The 25,179-nt window shown below is 34.1% G+C and overlaps 1 protein-coding gene across 3 annotated transcripts in view; it reads left to right on the forward strand.

The window, feature by feature from the left end:
* Positions 1 to 25,179, forward strand: part of LOC150102123 (tRNA (32-2'-O)-methyltransferase regulator THADA-like) — a 694,369-nt gene that overhangs the window by 110,893 nt on the left and 558,297 nt on the right. For all 3 annotated transcript variants that reach the window (XM_090398691.1, XM_090398692.1, XM_090398693.1), the window contains one exon: positions 7,735 to 7,922. In XM_090398691.1, the coding sequence (XP_090254817.1) occupies positions 7,735 to 7,922 (188 nt within the window). The remainder of the gene's footprint in view (positions 1 to 7,734; positions 7,923 to 25,179) is intronic.

Genomic DNA, 25,179 nt, shown 5'->3' on the forward strand with positions numbered 1-25,179 from the left:
TAATGGTTAGTTAAACAATAAATTGCATGATAACCACAGTAATTAACTTTAATGAAATAATGTTTATAGTTATGCCACAGGTACCTTTAAAGATTTTAATGGTTAGTTTTGATGTCACCTTTTTATTTGCTAATGTACCACTTATAGACACTCATGATTTGATCAAGTCTAAATTTCCCCGTTTTTTTGATGTTCATAATACCAATAAATGAACTTGTTTTTTTGTAATTTCTTATAGTTTGTGCTTTAAACTGTTAGTTATCTTTACCCCTGAAGATGTTAGTCTGACGACTAACAAAACTTGTCGGATTTTTTTTTTAGTACTTGTTTAGTTTTAAAAAACAGTCATTTTAGATAAAAATGTGGTTACACATCATTATTCCAGTCCAACAGTATAGCATTTTAAAAACATTTACATACAGAGCCATTTGTTCTAATGATACAGAACTCAAATATCAGCACCATACATTCTTGGCCAACTGCTAAGTATGAGGTCTTCGATGATAATAATAATATATACTACATAGCCCCATTACCCCTACCTCCCATAATACACAGGAACACAACATTATCATTTCTATTCCCTATGTCAGAGGTACATCAGAAAAGATAGTCAAAGTACTAATGAAACATGGCCTTCACACCACATTCAAATCTCACGTTAAATTAGCAACTGATCTGCTCGCCTAAGGATTAACTTCACCCTCTAGCACACTCTGGAGTGTGAAATTCCCTGTGACTGAGCCTACTATGGGCAAATAAGATCTGTTAACATGTGACTGGAAGAACACAAAAAGTACATTTGCTACCATTATTATGGCAAGGCAGGACTGGCCGACCACGCTTTGGACACCCCTTCCAGGATTAGATGGAAGAAAACTAATATGCTATTTAGAAGTTGTTACAGATACGAAAGATTATTTTTTGAGTTAGCCATGGCTATGAGGAATTCTAATCTGAACAAATATGGTTGTATTAATTTGCAAAAAATTTGGGAGACTGTTATCTTAAGAGCAACTTCCACGTAGCTTTTTTTTTTTTTTTTTTTCTGATGATGCTGATTTGAAAATCTGCAAAATATAAACAGTTAATAAAACATATTTTTATAAAATAGTTCATTTGGTATTGTTAATACCTTTAAAAATTAAAAATAAGTATGAATCACTTGATGTCTTCTTTTGGGGTGTCTTGAAGGAATGGGTATTCCACCATGAGCTGCCTTCAGACCTTGATGAACTAAGGGATAAAATCATATATTCAGAAGATCTTCCAATTCTTGTTCTCCAAGATGACAAAGAACCTTTGCACGCTCTATGAAACCTGTCTTGAAAGAGTAGGTGTCCATTTCAAATACATAATCCATTCATTGTTAATGCTTTATTTGAGCAAGATTGCACTTACAGTTGTGGATGTACATATTATCATGTGTAAACTTATATTTCTTTGTTAATAAACCTATTTACTCCATAACATATATCGTAGTTATTCAGTACTGTTTTTTTTTTTTTTTCCCTCTCCATACTGTATATATATATTTGGCAATAAATTATGCATTAATCTTTAATGTCTCCTATTTCTGTTTATTTTACATTGCCAGAATGAAGACTAGTAGGCTCTTCTTTGATAAAAAAGAGAATATACATTTTCTTTCTCTAAATGTAATAACTGACAAATATTAAAGTACAGAAGCTTGAATATGTCATAATATACTAAAAGAGGATATTATCGATCCATCTGTATTTTATAGAAAATATAGAAAGAAACTTTAAAAGTTTCGAACATTTATCAGAGTTGATGGGAATACCACCTTTTCATATGATCTAGTAAATTTTTGAAACTTAGAAGTTTAGAAAGAAACTTAAGTTCCTTTCTACATTTGACTAAATGTGAATGGATCCATAATATTCTCTATTTTGTTTTTCTTCTTATTTTTTTTTTTAATTAAAAATAAATTATTGTGCACCTGAGAGTTCACTTATTATGATTTTAATCCTCTGATATAGTTTTGGGAGAGTACTAAACAAGAGCTTTTCACTTCTTTATTTTTGCATAGAATGCTAAAATATTTCACCTTTTACAATCTGAAGGTTGATCTCTGATGAGAACCAACAGGTCCTCATTAGAACCAGAACACTGGTTAGGCATGTGAAGCCTAACCAGTGTTCTGATGAAAGGTGAATATATGGTGGACTTTTGGGCAGAGTTCATGTTATTTAATTAATGTAAGCTAAGGCAACTCCGATTCCGAAGGTTATGTTCTCGTAAGCTCTCTAGTAAATCAAAACTTAAGCTTCTACATTTGACAATAAACTATATATGGATCCATAATATCTTCCATTTCAATATAATAAAACTGTCATTTAATTTTATAGGGGACATTTATTTATTTATTATTTATTTAACTGCTAGCCTAGTTGGCCGAGTGGTTAGTGTATCCACTCTCCAGCCAAAAGGTCGCAGGTTGAATCCTGTGGGCATGGATGTTTGTGATCGTTGATGGTGGGTGGTAGATGGCGTTTGTAGTTGATGGTCGAGACAAAGAGCTGTAGAGTAGGTGCTCTCCCTCGATGAGTCTTTGGACTCTCTGAAGGGATCATGTAATAATAATAATAATAATCTTTAAATTATATTATCAAATTCTCAACAAAATTAAATTAAATAAAAATTATTTAAATTAAATTAATTAAATTCTCAGCAAAGATCCTACCATGAAGAACCATAATGAGACAAACTTCCTGATCAGTAACATGAATACTTGGCCTGAAGAACTAAAAAGAAAGCTTAAATCCTCACATCCCATTACTCCTAGACTGTATGGGGTGCCTAAAGTGCATAACAAAGAAGTGCCACTTGTCCGATTGTGGATGGCAGGTCCTCCCCCACTTACCTATTGGCTAAGCACCTGGCCAACATACTCAAGGGAAAAATTACACAAACAGAATCCTACATAAAAAAATTCTCAACACTTTGTTGACAAACTCAAAAATGTGAAGATAACACAAAAAGACATAATGGCCAGTCTAGACGTAGTATTCCTTATTCATGAATGTATCAGTAGAAGAAGTCATGAACATTATCAAAGATTTCTTTCCTGCTGATATTACAAAGATGTTTAAGCATTGCCTACAATCAAATTTCTTCAAAGTTAACAACAAGGTATACACACAATTAGAAGGCCTAGCCATGGGCAGCCCTCTGTCACCACCATGTGCAGACCTTTTCATGGAGAAATTTGAAAATGAAATTTTCAGCAACATTACTCCTAAACCTTCAATATGGTGGAGATATCTGGATGATATCTTCATGATATGTCAGGATAACATGGAAAACCTACATATGTTTGTCAATAGAATCAGCTTACTCCACAATAAAATCAAATTTACTATAGAAGTAGAAAACAACAAACAACTACACTTCTTGGACATACTAGTTAAAAGACATGGTAACAATTTCAAACTGTCCATTTACAAAAAACCTACAGACACTGGACAATATCTACATTACCCTTCAAACCATCATAGGTCACATAAACAGAGCATCATCCACGTGTTGAGAAATCGAGCCAAAAACTTTATCTCCGACGATGAAGAAGTTCAGACAGAACTGTCCCAAATCACCGTAACACTATCACAAAATGGTTATTCTCGAAAGATCATCAAAAAATTTCTATACAAAGATAACCAACAAGTAAGAACAGTCCTCCAGCAAATTTCAACAGCAGTCATCCCCTTTATTGGTTCAAATTCCACCAAAATTGCGAGATTGTTAAAAGCCCATAACATCCCATACAGGGGTTGTATTTAAACTAACTACTAGCATCAGACAGGTTCTAAGATCTCCTAAAGACCGTGTTCCATTTTATAAATATCCAGGTGTGTATAATATTCCATGCGCGTGCGGTCTTTCCTACATTGGACAAACTTCGATAAGCCTGGAAATAAGACAGAAAGAACATGTTGGCGATGTTAATCACAACAGAATGATCACCTCCGGGTTAGCACATCACTTTTCAACCTCAAACCACACTATAGACTGGGATAACAGCTCTATGCCCCTACGTAGATGAAGATTACAGACATCGATTATTTAAAGAAGCAGCAATAGTGTTATATACAGGCAGCAACCTAAACAGAAATCAAGGGGACATATTGAACGATACTTGGAAAAATCTAATTAATTCCCTCAGTTAAACAGAACTACAGTACGCGAATAATCATATTATGCGTTTGCATTTGATGCGTGTTCATGATACTTCGTAGAAAGTCTCTGTTCACACAGACATGTCATGCGAACGTGTTACCTTAGCTACCTAACAGATACTAATGTTTTTTGTATTCTTAAACCTTTTGTACATTTATCATTTGTTTTTGTATTGTGCAAGACTTGAAAAAGCCTAGTCAGTTACTAGCGAAACTGGTAGGCAGTATTGTATGAACATACGTATGAATTAAAAATCTATGGTCAGTTTATCAATAAGTCTTATGTTTTTTAATAATAATAATAATTTCCTCAAATAACAAAATAAATAAAAAAATTAATGGAAGTTCTGTATAAATTGCTAAATATAGAGAATAATTATGGATTTAATCATCAAGATGAATTTGTAATAAATTATAATGTAGGAAAAGGAATTTGTTAACATTTCTGGAGCTGCTCTACTTCTATTTCTTCAGAAATAATTTTTGAAAAAAAACTTGCAATGAATAACTAGTGTCAAAAGAAAATTTTCTAAGAGGAATTGTACTGTGGAATAAGTTTACTTAATTAGCCTTGGACATTCTTATTTTGAACAGTTGATTATGGCCTGTGAATGAAAGCAATCATTTCAGCCATAGCATAATATAATGTAGATTTTGCCTATTTGTCATTTACATCTTTTTTTTTATTTTTTAGATTTTGTGGTTTGATATTTCAGTTTTATTTTAAACTGATTAATCATTTTTACATGATTAATCAGAGATGTGTGCTTTCTTTTTTGTATATTAACCAGATATTTTTGTTGTTTTCATATTTTACATTTTGCAAATTTTGAATCTGCATTTAAATGATAAAACTTCAAAATATTGCTTTTAATTATTATTCTTGGCTAAAACAGCACTCTTTCGTTTTAAGAAATTTGATATTTCATAATGTAAACACTTTTTAAGATTTATAGCAAATGACAAGCTTTTCTAGGTGGTTGTGCCAGATAAGATAAGTCTTTATCCAATTGGTTGTGTTTGTAATGATGCATGTTCTTCAGCAAGCCAAATATCAAATCTTTCTACTTATTTGGCGAATATTTGAAAACATGTCGAATCAGTCGAATACCGAAGCAAAACTGTGTATGATTCATTGTACAAGAGTGGTGCAAAAATTTATATATATAACTGCTGACCTATCAGTATCTCTGCAGTGGTGGTGGGGAAGACTTTAGAAAAGTCATAAGACTCACATACAGAAATGGGTTGGCAGAGAAGCTATACTCTTGCAAGGAACATCATGGGTTTATTAAATGGGTGGTCATGTTTTAGCAATTTGCTTATATATTAATGTTACAGCTGAGTTGGATAAAGGAAATAGGTACAGTATTATACTATTAGACTTTGCTAAGGCAGTTGATAGAATATCACATGAAAGGCTTTTGCATTAACAGAAAATATAGGATTGAATGTAAATCATTGCCTTCGATAAGTGAGTGTTTGACAGTTATCATCCATCTAGCAAATTCTAATCTGTCCAAGGTAGGTTGAATCTGCTGATTAAGTAGGCAATCGAATGCAGCTGGCTTGCCATTCCTCTAAGGGTAAATATTTTATATCTGTATATGTGTGTTCATGGGGCTGGTTTACCTGTGTGCAGGAAGTTAGCTGGCCTCTGTATGAGGCCATCTAACTCACTTTCAGTTGTAAATCTTGATAAATGTTCTTTGTCCTAAGGATATGAACCTATGTCTTTCTATCCAAAATACCTCATCTATACCAGTTGAGCTATGGTGTGGTTGGCAGACAGGTATCACACAGTGGTGTGTGTGTGTGTGTGGAGAGAGAGCAAATCAGCCAGATTTAAGGTGACCAATATTGTACCCCTGTGATCGATCCTTGGACCATTGTTGTTCAGTCTGTACATTAATGATATTGGGAAGGATCTGGCAAGAGATGTCTAATTATTTGCTAATGATGCAAAGGCAGAGCAATCAGGGATGCAACCCATATCCAGCACCTGTAGAATTATTTGAATAGGTTAGAAATGTGGGCAAGTGATAATCGCTGTCAATTCAGTGTTTTGAAGTTTAAGGTTATGCACTTTGGCATGATGAAAAATATTATATTGGTGGAATTATTCTTGGAGAAGCTGATGAGGCTGAGGCTAGGGATTATGGAGTTGTAGAGGAATCATGGATAGGAATTTGAAGTTTAAAGATCACATAGTAAAAACTGCAAATGTTACCCACAGGATAATTTTAATGTTGAAATGAACATTAGCATGTAAGGATAAGGGAGTCATTTTTCCTCTTTACATGGTCTTGATACCATCACACCCACACTAGTGTGTACAGATTTGGTCTCTTGGTAGAGAATAGGATAAAGAAGCAGTGGAAAGGGTGCAAAGAAACAGTTAAAAAGATTATATTGAGATTACTGAATGTAAATGATGAGTAGTACATATTGAGAGTTTTGTGGTCTGCAGAATAGGAGAAAAAGTTATTTTGAATGATCGCTATAGGATATTATCTGATGAAATTTTTCATTATATGTAAGTGGGGAAAGAAGACCAAGGCATTCATGGAGCTAGATTTTTTCTCACATAGCAGTGAGTGAGTGGGATAGTTTGCTTGTTGGAGTGATGATGCATTTAGAGTGAATGAATTTAAGAGAAGATACTTGGAAGGGATGATACTTGGTGTGGGTGATGTATGACCTCACTCAATAAGGCCTTGACTCCCTTGACATCTCAGATAATTATAATAAAATCCAGTTGTTTGCTTGATGATACAAAAGTGTGGAGAACAGTAGTTAATAAAGGTGATATAGAGATTTTGCAGGATAATTTAATTAGACTGACAGCTTGGGCAAAGCTTAATGGTTACCAGTTCAATGTAGTCAAGTATAAGGTTATGCCATTGGGAATGAAGATATTAAACTGTATTACATTGATGGAAATGTCTTGCTAGAAAGTGAGGAAGTGACACAGAGGATTCACAGAACCAATTACCAGGATGATTGCAGGTTTGTGGAATGCACCCTGTGAGGATAGATTAAAGGCTTTTGTTTATAAAATTTGGTTGGTAGGCAGAAAGGTGCATTGCTGAAGTATAAGTATATAAGAAGAAATTTTTCATTACACGAGAGGAGAGAACAAAGGATATATAATCTTACATGACTTCTAAGAGTCATCTCTGGAAGTTGTTCACAATTTTGGTTACCTGAGAACTGGATTGTTTCCTTGGGGCAAGTAGTGAATGAGTGGAATGTTTTGGCTGAAATAAAAATTGTTGTTTAATACAGTAAATGAATTCAAGTAGAGATATGATATGATATGACAATCATTGTGTGTAATGGTTAGCGGGTCTGCTATGAGTCTTCGGACTCTCTGGAGTTGCTTGTATTATTATAATAGTGATAAACTTAAAACATGAATAATAATTAACAGCATTGCTTTAATACAGTCATGCAGATTTAATTTTTAAACAGTTTTGTCCATTAATCCCATTTATTATATTTAATAAAAAATTTATTTATTTTCTTTTTTCAGAGAGAACAAAAGTCCTCAAGACAAAACAGAAATTTATGGCATTTGCCAAACAATTTTAAAAGCCCTCACTACTTTACTGCAGTTATGTAGGAACAAAATTGAAATCACTCTTCAGCATTCAACTGACAGTTGTCTAAAGCATGTTTTCCTGAATGTTATGGAATGTGTAGAGAATTTCTTGAAAGATGGTTAGTTTTTACATTTCATATTTTGTAAACAGCATTTCATATTTATTTGTATTTCATTCCATTTCATATATTTCAATATTTTCTCTTCAGATAGAAAGACCTGATTTCAAATCTGGTGTAGAATGCAAGGACCCTTTTCATAGGCATTCAGCTGATCTAATAGGTAACAAGGTTCTTCCTTTTATAGAACATGCAATTTATAGACATGATATATTGGCCTCATATTTGCTTCAGCCAAAACTCCAGCCATTGCCAGTGTCCACTTAGCACTGTTTTTCACATTTCCACTGGTTAATGCAGTTTCCATTATCCTGAGACTAGTTAATCATCGGTTCTAAGGGTTCATATCAGTTCTATAAAAATTTGGAAAAAAATAATAATTTAACGATGCAAAATTTTTGGTCCATCTTTAATTTTATACCTTATTCTCTTTCTTAATGAATATAATTCCTTTCACAGAGGTATTTGATATGATATTCTGTGCTCCTTAAGTTTTAAGCCATTAATTCAGTGATTAAGTAGATACAGTTTTAAGTAGAATCGGTGCCTTAATGATTAAAATACTACAGATTGTCACAAATTAAATGCAATTTTTGTTCTGAAAAACATGCTGAATATTTTTCATTCCCATTCTGATTACATATACTTGAGTACTGCAAATGGCTAATACTGTCATGGTCAGTCAAAGTCAGTATTTTTTTTTCTTTAACTGTAGGACTAAAATACTATTTTAAAAAAAAAGAAAGAAAGAAAGAAAAGAAAGTAAGTTTGTGGAGATTTACTAGCAAACACTGAAGAAAACTTTGATTCAGCCAAATGCATGTCATGAGGTTGTCTGCAAGGATACAGAAATCAGAACTCCATGGTGAATTCGAGAAGTTAAAGAGGCAGGCAAGAAAAAGAAGAAAGTATATGAAAAGTTCCAGTAAGAAAGTCGATTTGTGCTCCTAGAGAATACAGAGAATAATGTAAGAAAGCAAAGCATTGTGTAAAACTGGCTACAGCTACACAGAAAGTCATGAGAATACTTTGTCAAGAACATCAAAAATAAATATCAGGAAAGTGATGAAATCTGGAGTCTATTGAAGAAGCTTAGAAATGGAGAAAAGAACACTATAGAAGGAATCAGAAGTGACAAAACTGACATGAAAACTGGAGATAAAAATATCCTTGATGTATGTATACTTTGACAGATTGCTGAATGAAACAAGCAGTGACAGTATGGTTGTAGAAAACAATCAACAGGCATGAATCATCATCATCAAATTCCTGCCATGTACCCTCAAGGAGGGTGTACATGATATGATAGTACTACATGAAAAATTTATATCATTACTAACTTCCTATCTACAATTTTCCTCCAAATCAGTCTGTTACTTGTCAAGACTCCAACATTATCAGATCTTATATTTTTATCATCTAAGGCACTTTGCACCATATAAATCCACCTATATCTTGGTCTTCCTCTGGGTCGTTTTCCTGCCAACCTGGCAGAGAACACTTGTTTTGCTAATCTTTCCTCTCCCATTCTGTTTAAGTGACCATACCACCTGAGATTAGCTCTGCTAACGCATTCCTGGATGCTGACAATGTCAAGTTCTTTCCTAATATCCTCATTTTTAATATGATATTGCCATTGATGAAAAATCTGTTCATGCCCCTAATCTTTCTCAGGACTTTCATATCTGCAGTCTAGTCTTTGGTCAAGTGTTTTACTTCTGACCCAGCTATCAGATCCATAATTAAAACTGGTTTGAATACAGCTAATTTAGTGTTCTGACTCATTTCTTTTCTTATTCCATATGAATTTATTCAGTTGACTTCCTACAATACCAGCTTTGTTAATTATTTGTCTATTTCGATATTAAATTTACCATCTTCAATAAAAATCATGCTTAAGTACTTGAAATGTTTTACTTGGTCCACAGGTTCTCCATTCACAACACAGTTGACATTTTCAATGCTTCTGCCTATTTTCATTGCCTTTTTCTTGTTATGCTGACCTTCATACCATATCTATTACAACAGTTACTCAATTTAGTCAAGGAATCTTACAGACTTGTAGCGGATTTATTTAGAAGTATAACATTGTTCACATAAAGCAAAGAACTGACATTAACATCTCCAATTTTGTTATCAGGTTTAATACCACTTTCCATCATAATGTGATCCATATTGAATAACAGAGGGGATAATGTACATCCTTGTCTCACACCAGATTTAACATTAAACCATCTTCCTGTACTTCCTTCAATTCTAACTGCTGACTTACAACTCAAATAAAGACTAAGTATTGCTTGATATAATGCCCCATTGACATCATATAACTATAGCGTATTGAATAGCTTCTATCTTGGCACCTTTCATATGCCTTTTCCAGATCTGCAAAACTTAAATACAGATCTTTGTTATATTCCCATGATTTCTCAACTACCTGTCGTAAAGTGAAAATCTGATCCTGACAGCCTCTATTTGGCATGAATTCAGCTTGTTCTTCACCAAGCTTCTCTTCCTCAATTCTTCTCAACCGTTTCTCAAGTATACTTGCATAGATCTTACCAGGAACACTCAGTAGAGAAATATCTCTGTAATTCTCACATTCAGTTTTATTTCCCTTTTTATATATTGGTACTATGAGAGCTCTACACCAATCATTTGGAATTCGTCCCTCTGTCCAGTACTTGAGCATTTCTGGTCGAATGTCATCTACTACTGCTGCCTTTCCATGTTTCAGGCTATTGATGGCTTTTTCTACTTCCTGACTCTATGCCTGTTGAGTGTTTTTTTACCACTATGCTATCACTGCTTGTTTCATTTAGCAATTTTTCGAAGTCATTACTCCATACTTCAAGGATATCTTTTTCTACAGTTTTCATGTCAATCTCTAATTCCTTTTACAACACTCTTTCCTTCATTTCTGAGCTTCTTCAACAACCTCCAGAATATCTTACCACCTTCTTGATATTTATTTTCGCTGTTCTTATCAAAGTCTTCCCTTTTGTTTAGCTAGTTTTGCACAGTGTTTAACTTTCTTACATTTGTCTCTGTATTCTCTAAGAGCACAAGCTGACTTATTTGCCAGGAAACTTTTGATGTGATTTCTTCTTTTCTTTCACTGCCTCTTTAACTTCCTGTGTCCACCATGGAGTTCTGATTTTTCTATCCTTGCAGACAACCTCACCACATGCTTCTCTGGCTGAATCAGTAAGGGGTTTTCTTCACGTTTGCGACTGAATTTCCAAAGTTTGGTTGCTGTTCCCAAACTCTTTCATTTTTTCTTCAATCATGTTTGTGTATTTTAGTCTGCAGTTCACATCTGAGAGCTGGTCAACTTTTATTCGCTTTAAAACTTTCTTACATGTGTTTCTTTTCAATATGAAATTCAGTTTTATCCTGCTGATGACTAAATGGGGATTACTTCCAATTTCAAATCCTTTGTACACTCTGGTTTCCTGCACCAGGGAGAAAACGTCACTATTGGTCAGTGACACTTTTCTTATTCCTTCCCTCTTCTCTCCATGTGAATTTGTGCACATTTTTATGTTGGAGCAGAGCATGGTGTTAGTAATAACCATATCAGGAAAGTGATGAAATCTGGAGACTATTAAAGAAGAAGAAATGGAGGAAAGAGCGCTATAGAAGGAATCAGAAGTAACAAACTGTCGTGAAAACTGGAGATAAAAATATCCTTGATGTATACTTTGACAGATTGCTAAATGAAACAAGCAGTGACAGTATGGTTGTAGAAAACAATCAACAGGTATGCAATTAGGAATAAATATCAATACTTTAAGTGGAAAAAAGCCATCAAAAATCTGAAATGTGGAAATATTAGCTGGAGTAGGCCTGCATACTTGTATATTTCAACAAGAAATGCTCAGACATGGATGTATAAAAGTGTTACAGTGATTGTACTGCAAAATTCAGATGGCCTGGACAGATTGTTGAATTCTGGATGATTGAATAGAGTTCTCATAGTATCCATCTATAAAGGGAGGAAATAAAACTGTATGTCAGAATTACAAAGAAATTGACATACTGATGTTTATGGTAAGATTTATACAATTATTCATGAGAAATAATTAAGAAAAATTATAAAAGGGAAGTTTGGAGAAGAACAAGCTGGATTCAGGTCAGGTTCAGATTTTTAATTTAAGACAGATAGTTGATAAATCGTGGAAGTATAACAATGATCTGTATTGAAGGATCGTAGATCTGGAAAATCCATATGACAAGGTACCAGGAGGAAAACTCTTCAAAACGCTACAGTTATATGGTGTAAATTGGACATTGTACCAAACAATATATAGTCTTTATTTGAGCTGTATGTCAGCAGTTAGAATTGAAGATGGTTTGATGTTAATCGGGTATTAGAGAATGGTGCACATTATCTCCATTGGTATTCGTTATCTATATGGATCACGTTATGGAGGAAAGTGCTGTTAAACCTGATATTAATCTCAGCTCTTTATTTTATGTAGATAGCGTTATACTTCTTAATAAATCCAGTACAAGTCTGTAAGATTCCCTGACTAAATTGAATAACTGTTGCAATAAATTTGGTGTGAAAAATCAACAGTAAAAAGCAACAATCAGCAGAAACATTGAAAACATCTAAATGTATATTCTGAATGGGAAACCTATGGAATAGAATGTGTAAAACGTTTCAGCTATTTAGGGACAATTTTTTGTTGAAGGCAAATTAATTATGGATTACACAACAGAACAGAATTAATAAAGCTGGTAAATTTATATGGGATAATAGAGAAATTACTTAAAACACTTACTGTATACAAGACAGTTTTCAAATCTGTTATAACACCCATACACGGTACTAATGTACTATAGGTTGATCAACTAGCCTCTCATATATGGGCTCAACATAAAAAAAAGAACTTATGGATCTCTGAGCTGCATTAAAAATGAAACACTTAATCAAAGACTGGAGACCACAGATACAAATGTTATGAGAAAGGGGTGTGAACAGATGGCAGTATCATATTATTATTATTATTATTATTATTATTTTTAATGTTGGGTTCATACACAGGAGGTTGGTTGGTCAACCTGTAGTATGTTAGTACTATGTATGGATAGTGGGTTGGGAAAGGAGGAATTTGTTTACATTTGATTTGAATGACTTTAACTTGTATTCCTTGAGAAACACAGCAGGTGGGAGACTGTTCCACAGTGCAGCAGTTGCAGGAATGAAGGAAGAGGAAAAGAAACTTGGTTTCTTTTCCTCTTCCTTCCTTCCTTCTAGGTGTACTGTGAAGGGATGTTGTGTGGCAGCTGCTTGCGTTCCAATGAGCTTAATACTGAGCGAGGGAATTATTGATGTTATTTCAGATGAGCATTTCCCATGGAAATATTTGGAATAAACATACTACAGAGACCATGCGTCTGTGTGAAAGTGTGGGGGGAGAGTTAGTAAGGGATGGATCATTGATAAGTCTAATTACTCTTCTCTGTATTGAGTTGAGCATTTTAAGAGAGCTTTTAGGGGCCCCACCCGATATGTGGGAGCAGTATTCAATAGTTGGGCGGATTTGTGACTTGTATAATGTTAATAGTTGTTTGGGGGCAAAGTAATGTCTTCAATGAAAGAAAAATCTTAAGATTACAAATCAAAGATTAAGATTACCCAAGATTACTTAAGATTACGAATTAAAATCTTAAGATTATGAAAGAGAAAAAAATGAGGATATTAGGAAAGAACTTGCCATGATTAGCATTCAGGAACGTGTTAGTATGGTTAATCTCAGAAAGTATGGTCACTTAAACAGAATGGGAGAAGAAAGATTAGCAAAGCAAATGTTTTTGCCAGATTTTCAGGATAAAGACCAAGACAGAAGATAAGTATTGATACAATAAAAAGTGCCTTAGAAGGCTCAATTAAGATAATGTTGGAGTCTTGACAGATAACATGTTAATTTGGAGAAAAATTGTCAATTGGAAGTTAGCAATGATGTAACTTTTTCATGTCGTACTATCATAATATCCAGCACACCCCTGAGGCTGTATATCAGCAATTTGATGATGATGAAATGCCCAGTTCTTTTATATCTTTCTTGAGATTGCTTTGCTGTTGGTAACATTTGTTTGTTCTCTAATATTTTCTCAGACCACTTTGGTTAGCACATACATCTTCTTTCCACTTAGTTTCTTTCATCAGCACTTGCAATGTTTTATCTTAATTGTTCCTCTTGTAGAAAGGCTTATGCGTTGGTAACACGACTATTAAATTATTTAAGGAATTTGCAACGTATACTGGAATATTAATTAAAAGAAATTTTAATGAATACTTCCTATATTTCGGCAATGTCACATTGCCATCTTCATGGGAACATACAAATATGATACGTGCACGCTGGAACTACAAAAAGCAAATGAGGCAGAAGATAAGAAACTACTCTTGTTCCTAAAGTCCTAACCCCAGAATCCTGTTCACCTTGGAAAAAGAGGAAAACAACAGCCTTCCTTTCCTAGACACTCTAATCACTCACCAGCCTGATGGATTCATGGTTTTCTCTGGTTATAGAAAACCCAGCCATACAGGCAGATACATTCACCAGCAATTCTGCCCTCCCCCTCACAACAATATGGGGTTATTAAAACACTATATAACAGGGCAAAATTAATCTGTTCGGATGACAGTGCCCTAACTATGGAACTAAACCACATCCTTAATACTTTCTTAGCCAATGGCTACAACCCCCAAAAAATATTAAAACCAGTAAACCACAATCCCCCTCCTTCCCCTTCACAATAAAGATTACACTAAATTTATCACCATTCCCTACATCTGGGGCACCTCTGAAAAAATAACCAAAATCCTTAAAAAATATGACATGACTTCTTGTTACAAACCATATAAAAAGTTGGCATTCCTTATCTGCTCTACCAAAGACCAACCACTTTCCTCTGGACCTTCCTGGGGTATACCAGGTCCCTTGCAGTTGTAAACTGTCCTACTTTGGCCAGTCAGAAAGGACAGCAAATATCAGGATTTCAGAACACAAGGACTACATCCGGTTTCACCAGTACAGCCACTCTGGGCTTGCAGACCATGCTCTGGATACCCGCCACAGAATACGTTGGAAGAAAGCCAAAGTAATACACCGCAGCAAGTTCAAGTATGAAAGACTATTCATAGAATCAGCCTCAGCTCTAAAAAATGTTCCAAACCTCATCAAATTTGAGTGCATGAGACCGCCTCAAATTTGGAAGACTTACATCATGAGAACATCAGCCCAATGGCCAAAACAACCCAATATAGCCTCTAGGGGGCACTATTAGGATTTTAGGAACAAGAGTAGTTTCTCTTCTGCCTCATTTGCTTTTTGTAGTTCCTGTGTACAAGGGGCATATTTGTATGTTCCCATGAAGATGGCAATGTGACATTGCCGAAATATAGGAAGTATTCATTAAAGTTTCTTTTGATTAATATTCCAGTATACGTTGCAAATTCCTTAAATAATTTAATAGTCCTTAATTGTTCCTATATCCTTGTGTGTTAGCTATATCATTGTCATTTTATAATTTTTATTTCAGTGTTTTATCGTGCTCTGTTTTTTCCTCCATTATTTGTTTATATTTGTAAAAAGAAGACTATGATTTAATGTAGTCACTGGTGCTACTGCAACACTATTGTCTGTCATCTTTAATAACTTAAAAGAAAAGTGAAAGAATTTTTTATGCAAAGATTTCTCCCTTCACAAAATTGGGAGAGCTCTCTGTCCATCTTCTTCTCTTCTTCATAAAAACAAAAAAAAAAATCCATTGCAATCCCTTATGATCAGAGCATTGCAAAAGAAATTGCATTCATTCTTAAAAAGGGTGTAATAACATACAGAGATCTCCTTCAGGCCATACCAAAAATTAGCTACCCTTATCCTTTACATAAAGTTCATCTTTACCATTTTGGTCTTCCTAGTGTCTACAGTATCCCTTATCATTTTATATCCTTGATATTTTATAATTTTATACTGGAACACTGTTGTCTGTCATCTTTAATAACTTAAAAGAAAAGTGAAAGAATTTTTTATGCCAATGGCATAAAACTGTATTCTGAAAGAATACAGTTTCTTTCATCTTTCTAGTATTAGAAGAAAATGCAGCTTTCTCTCATGCAACATAAAAATGTTCTGGCTTTAGTTTTGTCTGTTAATGACAGGAACAAACACAGGGCAAAGGTTGGTCAATTGGTAGAGCCTCTGCTACTAATGGCTCAGTTAAGTAAGTTTGACCGTGGTTAGTAGTTGGAAGGGGACCAATCGTTCGATGCTGTCGGCACACTCTCCCTCGATGAGTCTTTGGACTCCCTGGAGGTGTCAAAATAATAATAATAATAATAATAATAATAATTAAGTAAACAATCACTTGACCAAAACTAGTGTAGAAATTCACTCTCTCCAACTATGCTGCTTTTAATATAGTAACAGAAAAATTTAGGTGTTTTATGTTATTCTTAACTTTTTTAATGGTACTAACAACACTAAATGAACTATTTTATAGTTCATTTATTAGGATTGTCATACATCTGGCAACTATCAAATCAAGACCCGCCATTAAAATAAAAAGCAATCAGGAGCATTTCTCATGGGCAAAGTTCAGACTTTCTCTGATTGGTTGCTTCCCAATTACCGCCATGACATTTTCCTGCGTGTCAAAACATATTGACTTTTTGCTTTGTTTTTCTCATGCCGTACTGCGAGTGCCTTGTAATTAACCAGTTGACAACTTTATTCAATTTATTTTTTTAAATGACAAGTTGTAGTGAAAAGCATAAAAGAAGTGGTGAATGTGTTCTGTTTTGTGAAAAATGGACAGATCTATACTTCTTTATTGAAATTAATGACAAGTGCATTTGTCTTATTTGTAACAAACATGTGCAGTTTAAAAAAATATAATCTTCAACAACATTATTTGAGTAAGCATAAGAAATATGAAAATTTAAAAGGATCAGAACGTTTAGACAAGATAGCGACTTTGAAAGAAAATATAATCAAAAGTCAATCTCTTTTTAAAAAGCTTATTCAGGAAAGACCATCTGTAACTCAAGCTAGTTATGCATTGTGTGAACAAATTGCTAAAAAACTTAAAACCCATAATGAAGGTGAGTTTGTGAAAGATTGCATTCTCACTGCTGTCGAGATTTTATGTCCAGAAAAACTGAATTTGTTTAAAAATATTAGCCTGTCAAGAAGAACTGTTTCTGACCATATTAAAGATATTGCTGATGACATCCAATCTTCTTTGAAAGTAGATTCAGCAGAATTTGTGTTTTACTCATTAGCCATCGATGATACTACTGATCTGTCAAATACTGCACAAATGGCTATATTTATACTGGGAATAACTACAGATTTCAATATATGAGAAAAATTTCTTGCTTTAAAATCAGTGAAGTGGACAACTAAAAGTGAAGATTTATTTGAAATGGTCAATTCAGCATTAAAGGATTTCGATGTACCATATGAAAAACTGGATGGTATCTCTACAGATGGTGCTCCATCCATGGTAAGTCATGAAAAAGGGCTCGTGGCTCTGATTAAGAATGAATTTAAGAAACGTCAATTGAACCCAAATACTTTAATTGTGTGCCACTGCTTCATTCATATGGAATTATTCATTCATATTCACATATGAATATGAATTATTCATTCATATTCATATGTGCAAAGTCACTCAAGATGAACAGTGTCATAAATGTAGTAACAAAGGCCATTAATTTGATAAAAAGTAAAGGGATGAACAACAGGGAATTCAAAGAATTTTTTCAAGATCTTGAAGCCGAATATGGGGACATTGTACCATTGTGAAGTTAGTTGGCTAAATAGAGCTCAAATGCTCAAGTGATTTTATGAACTTAAAAACGAAGCGAAAATTTTTCTTGGACAATAACCCCCCAACCAGCCACGACGTCTATAGACGTCGAGATAAATCTGGATACGAAGCCCTAAAACCCTTTGATTAACATGGATAAGAAGTGCAATTTGGTGTCACTATTTCATCCACATTGGCCGGTAGGGAGGTTAAAGGTGTCCAAATTAAAGAATTGGAGGATGAAAAGTTTCAAAGTGATTTAGCATTTTTAGTAGACATAACTAGTCATTTGAATAATCTAAATTTGAAATTACAAGGCCCCCAATCAGCTAATGACCTCTTTGCTCACGCATATCAATGCTTCAATTATTTCTTACCCAACTGAAAAAAACCGCTTTACACATTTTCCAAAATTAAGAGAATACAATCCAAAATCAACAAGTGAGTGTGTTGATGAGTGTTTTGAATCAGTTTCAAAGTAGATTTGAAGATAAAAAATCCAAGAATTGAGTTACAAATATTTGAAACATCTTTTAATTTTAATATATGCCCTGAGGAAGCTTTTGATTCCTTGCAGTTAGAGTTGATTGATTTGCAAGATAGTAATCTGCCTATATTGGACTTTTGTAAATCTATTGATTCTGAGAAATTCCCTTCTTTAAAAAATTACGCCTTGAAAATAGCTTCTCAGTTTTCTACTACTTATCAGTGTGTGCAATTTTTTTTCAAAATTAACTCAGCCAAAAAATCGCCTTCGTACAAGACTCACTGACGAAAATCTCACCAATGAATTACGAGTAGCCTTCTCATCAAGGGCGGCTAATATTTCTAAACTTCCACAAAAAAAGCAGTTTCTGCCTTCTCACTAAAAAGTTTAAGATTAAAGGTAAGCTGTATTAACTTTGATGAAATATTTATTATGCTATTATTGCTTTAATAAAGTTCTCAGTTAAAATAAAATAAATATCATTTTTTAAATAAATTAAATATAGCCTTTGCTTGATTGCTATATGTCTACAAAATCGTAATTAAAGGATACCATATCAGATGAGAATGTTGCACATTTTTATATATGGGTACTATGAGAACTCTACTCCAATCTTCGGGAATTCATCCCTCTGTCCAAGACTTCTGAACTATGCAGTGCAGCCACTGTAACACTTTTATACCACCATACTTCTGCTTTTCTGGTCGAATATCATCTACTCCTGCTGCCTTTCCACATTTCAAGCCTTTGATAGCTTTTTCTACTTCAAGTATGGATATGTATTCCTGACTGTATCCCTGTTGAGTGTTTTTTACCACTGTGCTATCACTGCTTGTTTCATTTAGCAATTTTTCGAAGTAATTACTCCATACTTCAAGGATATCTTTTTTCTCCCGTTTTCATGTCACCTTCATCATCTCTAACTCTTTCCTCCATTTCTAAGCTTCTTCAATGACATTTGTTTAGGCAGTTTTATACAGTGTTTAGCTTTCTTACATTTGTCTCTGTATTCTCTAAGAGCACAAGCGGACTTATTTGCCAGGAACTTTTGATATGCTTTCTTCTTTTCCTTCACTGCCTCTTTAACTTCCTGTGTCCACCATGGAGTTCTGATTTTTCTATCCTTGCAGACAACCTCACCACATGCCTCTTGCTGAATCAATCAGGGTTTTCTTCAAGGCTTGCTACTGAATCTCCAAAGTTTGGTTCCTGTTCTCAAACTCTTTCATTTTTTCTTCAATAATCTTTGTGTATTTTAGTCTACAGTTCACATCTGAGAGCTGCTCAACTTTTATTCGCTTTAAAACTTTTTTACATGTTATTCTTTTCAATTCAATTTTATCCTGCTCAAGACTAAATTGTGATCACTTCCAATTTCAAATCCTCTGTACACTCTGGTGTCCTGCACCAGGGAGAAAACATCACTATCCACAATAACATAGTCAATGAGACTTTTCTTATTCCTTCCCTCTTCTCTCCAGGTGAATTTGTGCACATGGAGAGAAGAAATATTACTGGATATTACTAACACTGTTGGGACATGGTGTTAATAATAACCAGTCCATGTCCTGAGCAGAAATCCAACAAGTATTTGCCATTATTATTAGCTTTGCTCTTTTCTCCAAATTTTCCCAAAATATTTTGAATGTCTGACAATCATTTTGCTACTCTGCTATTTAGATCCCCAACAAGGACCAACTTTTCCTTTTTCATTGTGTCAGTTGCTTTCTCTAAAGCTTAAAAAAATTCCTCCACTTCTTCCTTCATAGAACCTTCTGTGGGACCAATAAGTCTCATTGTCATGTTCCCCATTCTGATATTTGCCCACATCACCCTACTTGAGACTGCCTGCCATTCAAGAAGATTAGCCTCATATTTAGTGTTGAATACTATGGCTACTCCTTCTTTTCCTTGATTGTCATTATCTTAAAGTTCTAATTTGGCACCCTCTAAAGTTGTAAAAAAAATTAATTACAGCTATGTTGAAATTGATCTTACAATAACACCCTCCCATATCTTTGGCAAATTAATGCAATTATACTTATTCAGGTTAGAGGAATTCTTCATAGCCGTGGTATGTGAACAATAATCTTTCGGACCTGTAACAATCTCTAAGTAGCACACATGGTTTTCTTCCATCTAATCTTGTGTGAAGGGGTGTCGAAAGCATGGTCTTCCCGTATAATGGTAGTGAATAATTTTTGTGTTCTCTAAGGCAGATCTTCCTGTCTGCCTATAGTAAGCCAAATCACAAGGAACTTCATACATTCCAGGATATTATTACTATTTGATGCCATATTTTTTTGGCTTGCTGTGTAGATACATTTGAAATAAACAACGTCCCTGAAAACAAACCAACATTTCATCTACTGTTATAAATTCAGAACCTGTGTAGTTTGATATGCTGTTGTTGATGAATTCATTGAAAATTTATGATATTGCAGCCATCCTTTCGCCCGATTCCTTTCTTTGGTCCCTTGTAGCTGAATCATCAAATCATATTGCTAGTGAGAGGAAGAAGACACATTCCTTGCTCTTTGTTGTTTTGAATATTTCTCTTCCTGTACCATCAGTAGCAAATAATGAGTCAACATCTTCGTGGTTTGATTTCATAATTCCTGATAGTAACAGAAACCCAAGAAAAACTCTAAATTCTGTATGTGATAAATGATTGGCATAAGTACATGTAGGGCCATAATTAGCACTTAGTTCCAGGATTTTTTTCATTAGCAGATTCAACAATGTTTTGCAACGTACCTTCTGTAAACAATAGGTTCCATACTTCTTCAAGATGCGTCGGTTTATTATTTAGTACAGGTCCCTTCAATCCTGGTAGATGAGTGATAATGTTGTGTCTGCGAGTCCTAGATGATGTTGCTGGCGGCTGTGTGCACCATTTGTAGCAGTTATGTCCATACAAATAATTGTGATTTCCTTGTTTGTCTATGTTTTCTGCTTCTTTATCTGAGCCTTCATCTATTTCACTGTCAGTATCATGATCAACTGCGTTCACTAGCAGCATCACTTATATCACCATCTTCATTGTCAGAAAAAATATCAGATTTACCATCACTTCTATTATCCAGTTCATCCGAGTAAGCCAAGCATTCTGTGCTCAATCCTTTATTCATGACTGCTTATAATTTTCAAAAATAAAACTAATTATCAAGGCAACCCGAACTTTAAAAAGTTACTTAACTGCTATACTGGGGTCAAATTTAACCTCAATCCCTTATTACTGTAAACATATTCAGATTCGGTGGATGAAATGTGCGTTTACTACAAGTGACAGATGCGAACTGAGATTACGTGGAAGCAGCACTGCGAAAAATGCCAACTTTGGCTGCTAGCATAAGAAATATGTTCTCTGGTGTCAAAATTGATCCCGCGATAGTAGTTTTGTATAGTTCTGAATATGTCTAGTACGCATGTTCCATTAAAACTAATTGTTGTAGTATATTCCTGATGTTCTTCGATTCTAATCAAGGTAGATTGGCCAGTTTATCCAAAATAGTAAAGTGACATGAGCAGAGTATCTGATAGATACCTGGTAAGGAAAGAGGTGGTAATGTATCCTTTGTAGATGGTAAGAAGGAAGACCGTTTCTGAGCTGGTTTGAAGGAAGTGTATAGATTGAATTTGCAAAGAATCTGTGCTATTTGTTTGGAGGTTACTTTAAAGTTGAATATCGAAATTCTTTCATATGATATTGTAGTCTGGTAGAAGGATGATAATTATCAATAATTTTTTGAATAGTAGTTTTGTTGTATCCATTACACATTGGATTGTTTTTAATTTTATTCAGTAGTTCATCTAACAGAAGGGAATCAGAATAGTAGATCACATATGAGCTTTATGTACATGACTCTTGATAATACCTATGTTCTGTGAAGAATGATGGTGTGAGGGTAAATGAACGTATCTGCCAATAACGGATGGCTCAGGTTAACATCAAGAATCTATTTCTGTTCACGATGATGACAGTCTGTGAAATATTCCTATGGGGATAAATTGAAGTTTTCTGAATTACATTGCCTTATTGATGGATAGTAAGGGCAGGAAATAGTAGATGCATGTAAGTTATTAAAGGGGGTTTTGTAGGATTGCCAAGGCAGTTTTTCAATACATGATAGAAAAAAGAAAATCGGGGAAGTTGTGTAGGAATGCAGTTGACAGTAGCTCTTGAGGTCTAGATTTTTATAGAGATTGGGGAATGGGTTGCCAGTTAGTCATGAGTGTTTTGTTAGTGAATGAGTTGGGGAGAAATGTGAGCCGATCTGTTGAATGATAGTTAGTGTGGGCCTGCTGCAATTAGTTTTGACTCTGTGGAGATTTCTGAGAAAATAATAAGAATAATGGTTTTTTTAAATACGTATCGGCTTCCTTGTTTCTTCAGTTGTTAGTGCTAGAAAGAATAATTTTGTCATAACTTGTTACTAATATTTATTACTAACACCATATTCTAATATAAAAACTGTGCATATTAATTTTTCCATCATTATGTGCTGGAAAGGATAGCTGCTTTTGAGATGTGGTGTTACAGAAGGCTTGAGGATATCATATACTGAAAGGCAGACAAATGGATGGGTGCTAGAAAAGATCAGTAGAACTTTAAGGCTCCTTAAAGCACATTGACAGAAGAAGGTTGAAATAATTTGGACACATTGAAAGGATGGAAGACGAACTTCTCAGAACAGTAGTAGAAGGTAAAGCAAGTTCCTGGAAAAGGAGTAGACTATCAATGAACTGGATGCAGGGCCGCATTTACCATTAGGTGCATGGGGCACAAGCTGGGGGCCATATTTTAAAACCTTACTCCTCACAAAGAACAATAAAAAAAAAAACAGCCTAGTTATAGTTGCAAAATAAAATACCCAGTTTTAAATATTAAATTCATAATATAAAAACTAGAGGTTGCCGAAAAATTTGAGGCCTCCCGCTTCCATTTGAAATACATTGTTCTTTCCTTAGAATATAAAACTAACAGGAACTCCTGTATTCCATAAAATTCATGTATGTAAGCGTACCATTTCTTTGCTGGACGTATATATATGTCCAGCAAACCTGGATAATGTTCTGTCCACCTGTTGAAAGAACATGGATAAGAAGTGTAGTTTGACCGTCATGTCCATTAGAAGGGGCAATAATCCTTCATGCAGAAAAGAATGCTTAGCTAGATTACCTGGCGTACGTAGTAGCTACGTTCAGTTGCCTACAGCAAGAAACGCAGTTGCTTGCCATTTGCTCGATAACTGGAATCTAAGTTGTATTCATTTTTGCTGCTTGTTTTTATTGTATAATTATGGTTTTTAATGCCAGTGTAAAATAAGAAATCCTTTCATACTTTCTTCACTTCATATTGTGTCTTTGGAAGATCAATGTCACTATCAATTTTTTGCTAATTATTTTAATCGCCAGTACATTTTAAAATTCTCCAAGAACTTGATTGAAGATAATTATTTTTGGCAAACAATTATTTTATAAATTCATTAAAATCTGAATCTAAAAATGAATACAGCTGTCTGTTCCAAATTAAATTTTCTTTTTTAATCTTAGTTCGAAGGTTAGTTCACAAATTGTGCGAAGGTTCGCAGTTTTAAAGTTTGCTTTATAGAGAATCATACTTAAATCTTGAATGATATCATGTAATGCATAATTTTTATAATGTAATCTGTAGGTTTTTGCATTCCGATACCGAAATTAAATTGTGATTATTATAAATTAGCAAATTTTGTATATTTTTTCATTTATATTATTTCCTGATAAGTATAAATCATTAAATTATGTAATATTGGGGAAATTAATGTTTAACACGTTCGCTGCCAACTACGAGTATACTCGTAGTGGGTAATCCTGCTTCACAAGCCAGCAACGAGTATACTCGTAGGACGCTTACCGCCGGGAACGAGATTATTGTAGTGACCTTGAAGAAGTGAAAATGCTTGGCTTGTGGGGCTAGCTTCAAAATTGTGTATTCTCATAGACCGTATATGCTCTGTACGCTATAAGCTGACTACGAGTATACCCGTAGGTCGTTTACATCCGGTAACAAGATTATCGTACTGACCTTGAAGAAGTAAAACAGCTCGGCGTAGGGGAACAGACCATGCCAAAGTAGCGTGGCAGCGAACGTGTTAAAAAAAAAACAGTTTCATCCTACAAAAGCAATATCAGAATAAATGTTTTTGAACATCTGTAAAGCAATCAGGACGGTGAAATATGTAATAATAAAATGAAATAAATTTCTGTGTGTTTTCGGTTCGTTTTTCACTTTCTTAAGAGGGTTATAGGTCTATAACCCCCCCCCCCCCCAAAAAAAAAAAAAACATAAATGATTATGTAATACATATGTGCCTTTTCTTTTAAATAATTCAAATCTTTTTTTTTTTTTTTTTTCAAGATAATTGTATCAAATGATTTATAATTTTTCAATAATAAAAATGAGACTGATCCCTATAAATTCGGAAATCATTTTGGTATAACTGTTGTATCAGCCTGTAAAAGATATGTCAGTATTTCTGTGTTAAGATGTCTGTAATCAATTCTTGATGTATTCTGCACTACAGGTAGGAAATTTAATGTGATTTCTGGGGTAACTTTCTCTCTTGTCTTTCTCAATAGCAGTGAGTAATCTAAGTTTAGCTTTTCCTCCAGCTAAGAGGATTATTGAGTATTTCAAAGACATAGTAATATTTAGAATTAAAAAATAAATAACAAAAATAACGCTTCTGAAATTTCAGCAGACCGCTGAACAACTGATTTCAAATTGAAAAGAAGTAGTACAGAATTAGAAGCTTCGACAGTACAACGATATTATTGCTTTATTTTATTTTATTTTTTTTTAATTTTAATTTTTTGTCAAAATGGTAAACTGAAATAACAGATTTTGAATACTGTCTGAAAGCTTTCAAACCAGTAGAAATTGAAAGTAGTTATGTAATT

The sequence above is a fragment of the Typopeltis vanoorti genome, chromosome 10 (genome assembly GCF_054136105.1).
Source record: "Typopeltis vanoorti isolate ZY-2024b chromosome 10, IOZ_Tvanoo_1.0, whole genome shotgun sequence".
Taxonomy (NCBI): domain Eukaryota; kingdom Metazoa; phylum Arthropoda; class Arachnida; order Uropygi; family Thelyphonidae; genus Typopeltis; species Typopeltis vanoorti.